We start from the raw sequence: 14574 nt of genomic DNA, 5'->3' as shown, positions 1-14574 counted from the left end.
GCATACTGAAGGGTTCATCGTTGGTGTGTAGAGGGACCTAGACAACACTCCTGGCTAGGGGGTCAGTAGGCCACTGATCCAGTGGTGCATGGTAGAAGGTACAGGGGGAAAGATTCTTCTTCCTGCTTGAGCAAGAAGGCTGCTGAGGATCATGTGTCAAAGATGGTAGTCAGATAAGATAAGAGTGACAATTATCTAGAAAGGCTAGCCGACTGGCAGCGCCATCATGGGCACAACTCTCACTGTGAGCATCCTGCCCTCAGGTTGGCTGGTGCAGTTGAGGGAGCGGGTCAGATAGAGACAAACCAGTGTGGGTCTGGGACTGTGGAGGCGTTAAACCCCGGGACTTAAAATGTTGTTGGCGATCTGAGATCATGGTGATGAAGCAGACCGATGACCAGGCCGTCTGCAGCCTCTCCTGTGCCTTAGACCTGCGGTTAGGGACGGTGGGAGCAATGTCACCCCTCTGCGGCCATTCTTCTGTATTCATGGGACATTTCTTCTACTGCTACAAATGAACGAATACAAGCGATCTGGAGACCGACTCCTGGAAAAGGTTTATTCAACTAAAAGTATAATACATACAAATATGTACAAAACGCAAGACATCCGACGTGTGAGGCTCAGTCGCTATCACTGCCGTCACTAGATGCAGAGCCCTGCTCGCTGCCGCTCTGATCATCATTATCTGGCTGGGACCGCTCACTCCCAAAAGGACTACTGCTGGCGCTGCGGCTCCGACTTCTTCTGCGTTTCTCCTCTTCCTCCTCCTCCTCGCTGCCGCTGTCCTCCATCTCCCCAGCGCTCTCATTTTGTGCATCGTCATCACTGTCATCGTCGTCGCTTCCGAAAATCTCTTCCTTGTCTCGAGCAGCTCTGTCCTCCTCGCTGCTCTCCTTATCCTCTTCCTCATCTTTCTCCTCTTGCACATCTTCCCGCTCACTTTCACTGCCAGAAGCCTCACCGGCGCTCCCCTCCTTCTCGCTCTCACTGCCCTTCTCTCCATCTTCTGCATCTGTGAAGCAAAAATCAGGTCAACTTCATTTTGGAACAGATCAAAACTTATCGCCCTCTTGTGGCAACAACATAGAATTGTAAGACATTCATGACGATACGGAAATTCGCTTTTCCTTGGTGGATCCTTCACATTATGTTTTAGGATCTGCCCTCTGGCTAAGGTTATCCTGAGGCTTCTCATGGGAAGGAAAACCAGGATCGAACAGGCAATTGCTTACTAAAGGGATAAGCGGCATCAAGTGTGCCTGGCAACTACTTATTCCTTGCCCCTTTTGAAACAGCAAAACGGCACACGATTGGGGGGGGGGGGGGGGAAGAAAAAAAAACCACGAGACATGAGCTTCTACTTACTTCTTCCATAAGGAACAATTAAAGCAATCACTAGAATAGAGAAACGATTCCTGGGAGCTGCGTTATCACTTACCTGATCCTTGAGCTTCGTGATCCACTTCAATCTCCTCTTCTTCCTCCTCAGGTTCATGGTTCTCCAGCTGAGCTCTGCGGGCTTCCTACGAGTCAAGAGAAGACAATCTGTACCCTCCAGCTATATTACACACTTATATCAGGATGTTTTCCTGTTCTCTAACGGCAGTGGTCAGCAACCTGTGGTGAAGCCACAACTCCGAGCATGCCGGAGGCTGTGAAAGCCAAGCTTGGAGTTGTAGCTGCAGCACCGTTGGAAACGTGCAAGTAGCAGAGCCAATCCTACCTGAGCCTCCAGCTCCTTCTCATTCATGTCTCTGTGCTTCACCACCAGCACAGCATTTGTTCCAGACTGGACGCCGGCCTTCACCCTCCTCTTGCTGAGACGCACTCTGCAAAAGTGTAAGAAACTCCAGGTTATACCAGTGCAGGCGCAGCAGCCAGCAGACATGTCCAGCCAGAAGCTGCACTTACCATTCGCCGTATGAAGCTACAACAGTCAGATAATGGGTATGATCAATGCAGAACAATGTAACGTTTGGGTCCTTATGTAAATGTGGACCTTTATTAACTTGGTATACAGATGGCCGTAGGCACTAAGGAAGTGACATTGGTGAGAAGGCGGAGTGCCCACATAAAGGTCCACAGGTACAGCCCAAAATGTTACACTGTTCCGGATTGTCAGTTCAATAAGGCAGACGTTGGCTAAAGTTTCAAACTGGAGTAAAGTTTTTCTCTTTATGGATTTTTGGAACAGGGCTCTTACTATAGCACCCACCCTGGAGATACGGGTAGTCGGTTATACCAGTGAAGGCTTTTAGAGGCACTTAGACAAGTTTTATTAATTCATAAGGATTTCCAAGACGCACAAATCTAACTGCAGATAATGGAGACTAATCATCCAGAGAGCCCAGCATGGTGTCCGTGCCCAGCGGGCATCAGAAGACACCGGGCACACCATGCTGTTCTTTCTGCATAGGAGTCGGATCCTTCCGTTATCTGCAGTTAGATTTCTCTGTCAGGAGCCTGATGGACACAATTCCAAAATGCTGCTATTTATGCATTTTGGAAACCCCGATTAATTAATTAAGCTTAGCATTTTAGGGGCACCTAAAATCCCAGAGTGTGTGTGTGGGGGGGGGGGGGGGGGGGTCCTTCTTATTAGATGTATATTTTGGCGACTCCAAGGGATTAGTGGTAAGACATCGTACGCAGTATCCCAAGACTCCCAGACAGACGGGCGCATCCTACACTCAGAAATCTATCGCTTCATTGGTAGAATATCACTAGGATATGCCGCCACTTTATTGTTGGTGAGGCCCGACCTCAGAGGCCCACCCCAGTCACCCATTCAGCATGGTGGTCCCTTCAGCGTCTCCCAGCAAAGCTGTGCCCGACACCCCACCGTGCCCGGAACGGCAGCCGGCTCCATGCTACCCATCACAGTGGGTGGTTCTGTGCAGGTAAAAAGTTAATCAGCGCTGCAGTTCCTCCCCTTTCAGGATTAGTGGGGGTGCCAGGAGTCAGACTACCACCAATTAAATTGAAGGTGTATCCTAGCAATGTGCCATCCCTCTAAGAGGGTAGTAAACCTACTAGATTTCCATCTGTAGGACTGTTAACTGCAACTTATTACTTCTTATCAACCACTAACATCTGGAGCTCGGCGACTGCAGCATTCTTCAAGGGGATTATTGAGGTCATTAAGAAAATGTTCTGCATTAACCCCTTCGCAACCGGCCTACTTTGTGCCTTAAAGACCAAGCGATTTTCACTGTTGCCTTGCAAGAGGCACAACTCATCGGTGCCGCTGTATGGGGGGGGGGTACTCGGTTTAATGGTTTAACTACATTTGCACAATAAAAACATGTTTTTAAAGACAAAAACAATTGAATCTGCATCGCCGCAATTTAAGACCTCTAGCAGGTTTATATTTTTGGCAATGAAGCTCTGGGAGGTCCGGCCTTTTGTGGGAACAGTTGCAGGTTTATTGGTACCAGTGTGAGGTACATGGGACTTTTGGATTGTTTTTTGGGGGGAGGTGAACAAAAGGAAAAGTAGCAATTCTGGCCTAACGTAACGTTTTTGCAGTGCTCACCATTCAAATTAAAATATTTTCATTATCTGGGTTGTCGTGAACGCGGCAATAACCATTGTGTGCGGCTTCTTGACAATTTGGGGGGTATTTTACTTGTTTCACACGGGTGTGTGGGCATTTTTGTTTCGATTAAACGTTATTGAACTTTTGGCGCTATTTTAGTGTCCCTCAGCAGGACTTTAAGATGTGATTGTTCCATCACTGGGAAAGTACAATGCATTCTACTAAGCCTATTAGACTCTGCAGGAGGTGGAGTGTGAAGGCTCTAGTTACATGGCAGACATGAGGCTTTAGATTGCCATGGGAACCACTGGTGCCCTGCAGCGATCACACGGTGGGGTGCCGATGGGTGACGGAAAGAGACCCCCCCCCCCCCCCCCATGTCCTCTGCATACATGCAGCAGTTGTTTGCGGCATGTAAGGGGTTAAGCCGCCAGGATTTGAGATTTCTCCCTTCCTGGCTGTTCTAGCACTAGCCGGGCTGTCAGTAGTCAGTCAAGCCACAGCCCTAAATAGGCAAAATGTACCTAGAAATGTCCTTCTCCTCAGTTTCTATGGCGTTCCTACAGAAGCTACATGGCGCACTTATATCCACGTATGTGTTATACCACACGAGGACCACAAGGACCACAACTGTGGAAGATCTAAGCAGTTTTCAGGGCGATCTGCGTCAGAAACTGAAGTGCGGCCTGTGGGTCATGAATGTACCATACAAGCCACGCAGCTAATTTCTTCAAGATGTATATAGGATTGAACCAGCCACATCCTACAAGCACCAGAACTTCGTCTATTGTGCTAATAGGACAAGGAACAGGAAGTTTGGGGGAGGAGCTTATACTTTGCCAGCTGGTGGAAGTTGGCGCTCGGTCACTTTCTGCAGGCTGTGTGCACGCACGGTCGCTGTTTTCTATGGGAGTGTGCGCACAGCCTGACCCAGCGCCAACTTCCACCAGTGACCGCGTAGGAACAAGGCGCTGGGCAAGTATAATAATCCCATCCCAGGCTCCTCCGTCCTAGAAGCATCATAACGTTGTTGACATGCGGCAGGTTCCCTTTAACTGCTTTCTCAGAGCCTCCAAGGATTTTCGTATGGTTGAGTAGCTGCAGCTCTCCTCACACACAGCGTTACTCTTTATAACCCGACGTTTCCCCTACCTGGTCTCCAGCTCGTTGTAGTAGACGCCGTCACCTTCACGGAAGATGAAGAAGTAGTTCTCCTCGTAGCCCTTGCTGGCTTTGTTCTTGACATTCCAGTTGTACTCTCTGGCGATCTTATAATCGTATCTGTAGAGAGAACGTTATCCTGTTAATGGCGGCAACGAAGAAATGAAAATAAAGCAAAGACTATCACTCCCAATATGGACTGCGAAAGGAAGAGTGTCCCATGCATGGACAGCGTGCGGCCTCTTTACTTACATGTCCTCCGCCATGTAGTCCAGCCCCTCGTCCTGGTCCCTCTTCCTCTTCCGCATGGTGTCCTCACCTGGAAGGAAGTAGGCCACGAACTGGTTTCCTTCTTCATCCATCATTCCCCTACAGATACAAGCAAATGCATGAATGGTCTTCAGTTTTATATATATACCAGCAGCCACAGATAATCCTTGTACTATATGGGAAGACGTCTTCACCTGATCATAGCTTGTGACATCATGTCCAGCGCTGCCGGGCCGGTCGTCTCTTTAGGAGCAGGATCAGAGTCAAAGATGACCTGAGCGCAGGGATTGATCCACATCTGCAAACAAGGGGGGGGGGGGGGGATGAGTAACATTCGCTTTATGGGAAACTGCACAACATAAAAGAACGTCTCCATACCTTGAAGTCAGGGAAGACTGGCATGACCTCCACGGGGGTGACACGCGGCTTGCTGTAATGTTGACTAATCTGAAGTAAGGAAAGGAAGAGGTTACTTGGGTCAGTTATCTGTAAGACTGGGGGGGGGCAGCTTCTTTCAGGCTCATATTCTTTACACTTACAGGTTTCTGGGCATCTTCAAAGGTTTTTTCGATAGCGGAGATCTGGCTGTCCCGATCCTTGTAGATGTCCTCCTCTGTAAACTGCTGCTTGACAGACACTCCGATTCTGAGTAGAAGAAAACACTAACATTAATGGAGAACTTATCACCAATCACTACTACATGAATGGTCTTAGAGGATCACTTCCAGGAGTCACCGAGGACTATAATACTGGTGATCCATCCTTCGGATTGGCCATCAATATCAGATTAGTGGGGCACTTCTACTGATCAGCTGTTTGAAGGGGCCCCATCGCTTGGCCAAGAGTTGCAGTCTCTTCTCTGTCTTAAGCCGTCACATTCATTGGCCGCATGGCCTTTGTGCAGCTCAGTCCCATTCAACTATATAGGACTGAGCTGTAATAGCAGGTATCACCACTACACAATGTACAGCACTGTGCCTAGCACACAATGAAGAGGCTGCAGCTCTGGGCTAGGCTTAACGGCTCCTTCAAGCTGAAGCTTTAGGGTGGGCCAGTGAGTGGGGGACATATTGATGACTTATCCTAAGGATACATATAGAAAATCCCTTTAATAACAGATTCCTTATGCCTAAGCTGGGACCTCGAATACTCCAACTATTAGGGAATAAGCTCGGTGGTTCCACACGGACTGACAGTCTACACCATATAGTGCAGGGAAGAGAAGATCAGTAAACAGCCAAATCAGAGTCATTATTGCCAATGTGCTGCCAAGAATGGGGGCTCGCTTATTTATAACAGGGTCAGTTATTTATAACATAGCCTTTAATTACGCCTCATGTGTCTAATGAGTGAATTACTTTAAAGAGCAATTGTACTTTATAAAAACTTTTGACATGTCGGATCAATAGGTCAAAAGTTTTGATCAGTCCCGATGCAGAGAGCCTCACCGATAACTAAAAAGGAAGGGGCTGCAGCCCTCACCCGCGTGCTGTGTGCGCTCCTTAGGCTGACCCTCAGCAGTGTAAGACAGACAGATGTCTACAGAACTCCATGCAACCGTCTTCAGCAACCGAGAGGAGCCAACAGGCAGCACAAACAGTCTAAGGGGCACAGCGATTAGTGGGGGGGGGGGGGGGGGAGGCTTGGCACACAGACCCCCACTGAGCAAAACTTTTGACATGTCAATAAAACAAAAAAAAGAAAAAGAAGTGCACTGGCTCTTTAAGACCCAGCTCACACTTGACAGTGATGCTGCCTGTGTATTATAGTAAGCCTTGGGCGCTGTGAAGTTACACCCAGCAGTTCTCCATATATACATACAACCTTTATTTATGCGCTTAGTGCCAGGCGGGGCATTACCACACAAAGTATACAACGGTGGGCATATAGTCGAGGGATTAACACAGGACAACATAACCCTTGTATCACTTACTTGACTTCAGGCTTCTCGTTGGAGACGCCGTATCTGTTGAACTCTGTGGAGATATACTCAGTCTTTCTCATCCAGGGTACGACTTTAGCATGCTGCTGAGATCTGAGGGAACAAGGTAAAACAAACCAGAAGAAAATGCTTTAAGCCCTTCCCAAAATCCAGCGTACAAGTATGGCCAAAGTTGGTTGGGGCACAGTGAGTGGGCACAGGGGTCAAGTCCGCTCCTTAGGCAGCGAAACACAGCTGAGAGCCAGCCATTTAATCCCCAAGATACAGCGGTCAATGCTGACTGGGGCATCTAAATGCTTGGACAGATATAAGAAAATGACCAATACACTGCAATAAAGAAGTATTGCAGTGTATTTTGGAAGAGATCAAAAGATTGCACATTCACAGTGTTCTGGTGGGACTAAAATAGAATAGTCTTTCATAGGGAGTCTGTAAGCTTGAACGTTCTGTCCAAACTGCAGAAATCCTGTTATAGAGCAGGAGGAGCCGAGCAGATTGTATATGGTTTAAGGAAACCCGTTTCCTATTTACAAAAAAAAAAGTGTTCAAAAAAGGCCTGAAGTAATAAACTTTATCCAATCCAGAATGCCAGAATAGCAGGGGGTGGGGTCTGGGTTATGTCACCATTACTACAGGAGGAGGATGTGGAATATAAAAAAAAATTATATATGATCCAAGCGCTGTATACACACAAAAAGAAAAAAAAAAAAAAGTTCAACCTACAAAATGGGGAAAAAAGCCCTCGCAGAGCTCCAAAAGGCTAAAGGTGTCAGAAAGTGGAGACACCAAAGAATTCTAATTTAACTAGTAACACAGTAAAATCTACATAAATTGGGTCTGACTATCATTCTGATGACCCACAGAATATCGCACTTCTACGGCGCCATCAACGGTAACCCCGCCCCCAAGAAGAAAAAGAAAGTGGCACAACTGTAGGGATTTTTTTCTCCATTTCATCCCAATAGGAAATGTTTTTGGGCAGCAAAAACGGATGTCACCAATATACACTAAATGGGGTACTGCTAGGGAAAAGTGATATGGAAAAGGACCTGGGGGTACTAGTGGATAATAGACTAAACTGGAGTAACCAATGCCAGTCAGCTGCTGCAAAGGCTAATAGGGTCTTGGGATGCATTAAAAGAGGTATAGGGGCGAAGGGTTTTTTTTTGCCTTCCTCTGGATCAACAACACAGGAGGCTAACAGGCTGGACTAGATGGACATTGTCTTCATTCGGCCTTACATACTATGTTACTATGTTACTATGTTACTATGTTTTGAAGTTTCCAAATCCATTGTATTGTAGCAATAAAAACTACAAGTTGCGCCACAAGAACGAACTCCGTTCTGTAGATGGGAAGGTGTGGACAAGTTACAGCTCTTGGAAGTCAGGGGGGAAACTAAAGAAGACTGCTAAAGATGTGAAGGGGTTAAACTTAAAGCGCTGTCACTCAAAGGTTAACAGAGCGATCAGTTGTGGTTCTTGCCTTGCTGTTCCCGCCGATATCCTACATACGGGAATCCTACATACGGGAGCCCTACATACGGGAGCCCTACATACGGGAGCCCTACATACGGGAGCCCTACATACGGGAGCCCTACATACGGGAGCCCTACATACGGGAGCCCTACATACGGGAGCCCTACATACGGGAGCCCTACATACGGGAACCCTACATACGGGAACCCTACATACGGGAACCCTACATACGGGAACCCTACATACGGGAACCCTACATACGGGAACCCTACTTTTGCCGCAGAGGTGATCAACGTTTATGAAAAATACCATAAGCCGGTTTGGCGCGGCTCCTCTACCCGTAGCGCTTGTACCTCTTGGAGCTGCTGGGCGCTTGGATTTCCTCTTCAAGTAGTTTCTCATCGGCGATATCCAGAAGAACTGAAATCACAAAGCAGACGATGTATGAGCCCATCGGTCCGGGTGTTCCCAGGGGCCGTTACTGCGCCGCGTCTCACCATTGGAGTCAATACGGTAAGTATCAGGGTTGATGAGGTCAATGGTGACCCCCAGGTCCGGCTCCGTGAGGAGGTCATGTTTATGCTGCTTCTCCAAGGAGGTGGCTTTATACTGCACAAACCTAAGAGGAGACGACAACCTTTAGGGCTTATTCACACGAACATATCTGCACAGCATGAAGTCTGCGCACACAATACACAGGGAGTAGAGCCCATTGACTTCCAGGGGTTCGTTCACACCAGCAAATTTTTCTCACGCATTTCATTTCCACAAACAATAAACGCAGCAGGTTCCATTTTTGTGCGTAATACGAATATAACACATATTAAACTAATTTAACTTAATTGTCCAAGAGGGGATGTAGCTCAGTGATAGAGCGCATGCCTTGTATGTATGAGGCCCGGTGTTCAATCAGCAATATACTAATAGATCACAGACTGAACATGAGTCAACAATGTGATGCAGCAGCCAAAAAGGCAAACACAGTTCAGGGATGGATTAAGAGAAGCATGGAGTCTAGATCATGTGAGGTCATTATCCCCCTCTACTCTTCCTTAGTCAGACCTCATCTGGAATACTGGGTCCAGTTCTGGGCACCCCACTTTATAAAAGACATTGACAAACTGGAGCAAGTTCAGAGAAGAGCCACCAAGATGGTGAGCGGTCTGCAAATCATGTCCTATGAGGAACGGGTAAAGGATCTGGGAATGTTTAGCAGAAGAGAAGGCTGAGAGGAGACTTAATAGCGGTCTACAAATGTCTGAAGGGCCGTCACAGTGCAGAGGGATCAGCCCTATTCTCATCTGCACAAGGAAAGACTAGAAGCAATGGGATGAAACTGAGAGGGAGGAGACACAGATTAGATATTAGACAGTGAGGGGGATCAATGAGTGGAACAGGTTGCCACGGGAGGTGGGGAGTTCTCCTTCAATGGAAGTGTTCAAACAAAGGCTGGACAAATATCTGTCTGGGATGATTTAGTGATCCTGCCCTGAGCAGGGGGCGGACCCGATGACCCTGGAGGTCCCTTCCAACTCCACCAGTCTAGGATCCCGAACACACTTCATGTTTTTTGGCATTCGCAAATACGCACAACACAATACAGTAAAACCCGCACAGGCGCAGAAATATGCGCTGCCACCTATGTGAAGCCGGCCTTTCCCAAACTGTACAATTCTACTACTGACACTTACCTGTTCTGGTCAAAGGGGTAGGTGATAAACTTGGGGTCGAAGGGAATATCTGGAAGACTGTTACAATACTTCACCCGACAGACGACTCCAGACCTGCAAGACACGGCAGACCATGAGCTTTACTGGGCCTTCATAGCTTCTCCATTCACACCTAAAGCTGCATCCAAAATTCTGTTGGCTTCCCCCGTTGTAGGAGCCCTGAAGACGGTTACAGCTAAGCTGTTGGGTCACACAAGGCTCGGGGCAAAGATGCCGGCGGCTGATGGCAGCTTTGGTGGTGATTGGAGACAATATGAAATCTGTGCAACAACTAAAGTAACGAGGTGTTTGCAGACTTTCTGTTTCTCCAATTTTCTGTTGTTTTCAGATCTGGTAAAAAAATGGTAAGAAAAAATAATTGTGTAAAAAAGCTGAAAAATCATCGATAGTCGATCCACGAGCCCGGACCGCTCTGCGCGCCGCGCCCCATCAGGACGAATGATAAAATACAAGTAAATCAGCGGCGAAACACGAGCCCCCTAGTACTGCTGACAACATACCGCAGCCACTCGTGGGCCAATCACATGACCTCCTCTGGGGCCGCCTCCGGAGAAACAGACTGGGAAAATCATCCAATCTCTTTTAGGGCGGCTCACACGGGCGAGGTAGGCCCGCGATTCACGGCCCAGTATGGCCCTCGCACCCTTGCGAAATCCCTGGATGCGAGGCGTTTCCACATGGTAACAGCTCCACATCCCTGCGGGGCTGGAGGGATCCCCCGGCGCAGCGGTCACAGGGGATCACGATCTTCTCCCATCGCCTCTAATGCTGCCGCCGGCCCCGTTGAAAGCAATGGGTGATCGCGCAAAAAGAGAGGACACGCCGCCATTTTATCCCAGGAGCGAAAACATCGCAAATGAGAATGAAGCCGGTGAAAGTCATTGGTTTCATAATGACGCGTTTTCATTGAGTCTCGCGTTACAAGAAAGTTGCGCGATTTCCTCCCCAGCGTGACGGCGCCTCGGGCCGCTCTCACAGGCGCTTTACAGCGTTTGAAACGCTTCCGCTCATTTCCGTGGGGCTTCTCCTCCGCTTCTATTTTCAAGTGTTTCAGCAATTTTTACCGCAGCTCATCACCGATCGCAACGACGGGGCGCGTTTAACAGCGCTGCCGAACCCTACCAACGCGGTGATGTACAGCCCCCTGTGCGAGAGCAGCCCAAGTGCACGTATGTCGGCCTGCGGCACTTACCGCTCCGTAGGGCAGGTTTATACAGAATGTCCGCAGGGGAAAATGGCGCAGAAAATTCTGCATCCAAAACAGTCAAAAACGGGGCAGATTTTAACGTGAAATCAGGTGATTTCAAAAGGTATCAGAAGTCTTCAGCTGCCGGCGCATCTTGGCGGCCTGTACTGAGCGCAGCACCGCGGTCAGACAATGGCGCTTCTAGGCCGCCGGGTGAAGGAAGCGCTGACAGCTGAGCACGTCGGAGAGGAGCGCTGCATCCTGATATCGGCCGGGGACTGCCAGACGGTTTTGGATGCTGAAAGGTTATGGCATTTTCCGTTGTGCACATTGCGCAGCACTTTCGCCCCTTCAAGATGGCGGCCCCTCGCCACGCTTTAGGATGTAATCACTGGCATTCCCTGCACGGTATAGCGGGCTCAGTAGATAACGGGATATCCCGCACACGGTCTACTATGCCCACTATACCAAGCAGCGGCGCTCCTGCCGCGGTCACATGATGCAGACCGGTGAAGCCAGCGGCTGTGATGGTCATGTGTACAATGAGTGGCACACGGCCGCCGCAGGGCAGACGAGGGGCGCCGGAGTGCCGGATATTTACAAGGTCAGTCGTGGGCTTTCCTTTACAGTTATCCATCCTCGCGCCATTTTTTCCCCAGAGATCGCAGACGGGCGCAATTACACGTGGCGGATTTGGTGCAGTGGAAAAATCCAGAGACCACCGGCTGCAGATACATGGATCGGCCGCAGACTAACCCCTAAAGAGGAGGTCTACCGCGGGAGGGGGGGGGGGGGGGGGGGAGGGAGGTGCCGCAGTTACTCTACCGCTGGGGGGGGGGGAGAGGTCCCGCAGTTACTCTACCGCAGGAGGGGGGGGGGGGAGGGAGGTCCCGCAGTTACTCTACCGCGGGAGGGGGGGGGGGGGGAGGGAGGTCCCGCAGTTACTCTACCGCGGGAGGGGGGGGGGGGGGGGGGAGGGAGGTCCCGCAGTTACTCTACCGCGGGAGGGGGGGGGGGGGGGGAGGGAGGTCCCGCAGTTACTCTACCGCGGGAGGGGGGGGGGGGGGAGGGAGGTCCCGCAGTTACTCTACCGCGGGAGGGGGGGGGGGGGAGGGAGGTCCCGCAGTTACTCTACCGCGGGAGGGGGGGGGGGGGAGGGAGGTCCCGCAGTTACTCTACCGCGGGAGGGGGGGGGGGGGGGAGGGAGGTCCCGCAGTTACTCTACCGCGGGAGGGGGGGGGGGGGGAGGGAGGTCCCGCAGTTACTCTACCGCGGGAGGGGGGGGGGGGGAGGGAGGTCCCGCAGTTACTCTACCGCGGGAGGGGGGGGGGGGGAGGGAGGTCCCGCAGTTACTCTACCGCGGGAGGGGGGGGGGGGGGAGGGAGGTCCCGCAGTTACTCTACCGCGGGAGGGGGGGGGGGGGGGGAGGGAGGTCCCGCAGTTACTCTACCGCGGGAGGGGGGGGGGGGGGGGGGGAAGGGAGGTCCCGCAGTTACTCTACCGCCTGCGTCGGGCCCGCACTAATCCACGTGAAGTAGCGATACGTCACTCCGTGTAAGGTCACAGTGGTAACGCTACACGTGGATTTTGCGCACTTACAGGGCTAAACGCGCAGTATAAATATACACACACACGGCGCAGCCTCGGATTTGTGCCGCGGTCTTAGAGGTGGATTCTGCGCAGCGTCCGCACTGACAAGCCACATATAGCGCAGACTGTCTGATGGAAGCGGCAGGGGAACCTGCATCATCTTACATCCGAGTGTCCGGATGGCGCTTTACCAAATCTCACACGCCGGGAAATAACGGGCAGCGCAAATTGTAAAGACACAACATGGCGACTCGCTGTGCGGATTTTACCTCTTCAGAGGAGCGGGGAGAAGTCTGCGGCAAAACCCACACGGCCCAAAATCCGTTACGTGTGAACGCGGCCCAAGGCTTCACACAAGCGGCGCCCGCCGCCGTTCTGCAGAAGCTGCAGCTACACCAAACCCGCAGGGCGGCAGAGGCGGGCCACAGCTGACATACTACTCACCGCTCTGGAACCGTGCGATGGGCGCTCGACCTGCAAGACAGAAGGCACAAGGTGAGAACAGAAAATGCGTAAGGGGCATCAAGTGAAACTACAAGTACCAGCATGCCTGCCCGACAGTAGCCCCGCCCCTGGTGCCCCAGCAGACTTCCCCCTCCCATACGCTCCCTGTACAGCGGCTGAGTTCCTGCCCAGTGTGACAAGTGGCGATGGCGTCGCACGGCGATTGGCGCTCGGTTCATTTTCCGGCTTCCAGGGCCGCGGATGGTAATTGCGCCCGTCTGCCCGTTCGGCCGCGCTCACCCCAGCGGGTCGGCTTCCATCCGGTGACCCTGTGTGCGGCACCAACCTGCACTGCGGATGACCGCCGAGGCTCGCAGGCCGTTACGCGCAGTTTTTGTTCCCCTTGTCTGTATTTCTCGCGCCGTTGCTTAGCGATGACCGGCGCCGATGCGTCACGCTAATTGCGTTCGGGCTGCGGGTCAGACATCTCCACTGATTTCAATGAAGGCCGTCTGCAGCAAAATAAAGCGCGCTACGATTTTTCTCCCGCTGGCGGAATACGCAGTCCGTACCCGCGCGGGCGAAGGCCTTCCAATGCCCACAGAGCCCGTGTAAACCGCGATCAGAGGCCGCAATTAGACCTATTTTACGTAGTCCAATCGCGGAGCGCTGGCAGGAAGCTGCAGTAATCCGAAGCGCGGGTAACCACGGGCGCCACAACCTGCAGAAGTCCATTAATCCGGCGTCACCAGGACCGCCGCTGCGACAAATTATCAGAAACGGCAAACTATTGGCAGAGTACGAGGCTGCAGCCAGGAAGGGGGGCGGATCAGGGACCCCCGGCCAATCAGCAGTCTCATCACATGCCGGATTACCGGAAGGCGGTCAAAACAGACACGTCCGAGCGAGTGAGGAGGCTGCAGGCATGGAGCCCCCACTGTGTGGCCCTGTAACCGGACTGTAGATGAGGAAGCACCCATACCGGAGCGGTAACCATAACGACCGCAGGATGTCATTACTCACCGGTGTCCCTCCTCCCGCTGGGCCTGCGTCTGTATAGTAGGCGCCATGTTACCGCACGGAGGCACCAGCCGTGCTCAGCTACCGGATTCTGGGGCCTCACTAGCTCCGCCCTCCTCTAGTTTTAAAAACAGGCCAATACCACAGCCAGCCCCTGAAGGCCCCGCGCGCAAGGCATGACGGAATATGTAGTTTCGGGAGGCCTGCGTTCA

The 14574-nt window shown here is 51.4% G+C and overlaps 1 protein-coding gene across 1 annotated transcript; it reads right to left on the bottom strand.

Annotated features, from left to right (window-relative positions):
- Positions 1-545: 545 nt before the first annotated feature.
- On the bottom strand, positions 546-14492 carry PAF1 (PAF1 homolog, Paf1/RNA polymerase II complex component). Its single transcript, XM_066581913.1, has 14 exons — positions 14366-14492; positions 13343-13372; positions 10084-10176; positions 8890-9011; positions 8746-8812; positions 6906-7007; positions 5512-5617; positions 5351-5419; positions 5167-5270; positions 4955-5071; positions 4694-4822; positions 1727-1832; positions 1442-1526; positions 546-1015 (listed from the first exon to the last, which is right to left on the bottom strand). Exons 1-14 carry the CDS (start codon positions 14410-14412, stop codon positions 624-626), a joined length of 1569 nt encoding a protein of 522 aa, XP_066438010.1. The 5' UTR covers positions 14413-14492; the 3' UTR covers positions 546-623.
- Positions 14493-14574: the final 82 nt, after the last annotated feature.

The sequence above is a fragment of the Eleutherodactylus coqui genome, chromosome 10, assembly GCF_035609145.1.
Source record: "Eleutherodactylus coqui strain aEleCoq1 chromosome 10, aEleCoq1.hap1, whole genome shotgun sequence".
In the NCBI taxonomy this organism is placed as follows: domain Eukaryota; kingdom Metazoa; phylum Chordata; class Amphibia; order Anura; family Eleutherodactylidae; genus Eleutherodactylus; species Eleutherodactylus coqui.
The sequence above is the reverse complement of the archived record's forward strand: the minus strand, read 5'-3'. Positions and strand labels throughout refer to the sequence as shown.

Excerpts from the sequence above, each read along its gene's own strand:
- PAF1 (XM_066581913.1), bottom strand. The coding sequence starts at position 14,412 with ATGGCGCCTACTATACAGACGCAGGCCCAGCGGGAGGAGGGACACCG. Across the intron at positions 9,012-10,083 it reads TACCCCTTTGACCAGAACAG|GTTTGTGCAGTATAAAGCCA; the intron begins GTAAGTGTCAGT and ends GTCTCCTCTTAG. Across the intron at positions 5,072-5,166 it reads ATGTCACAAGCTATGATCAG|GGGAATGATGGATGAAGAAG; the intron begins GTGAAGACGTCT and ends TTGTATCTGTAG.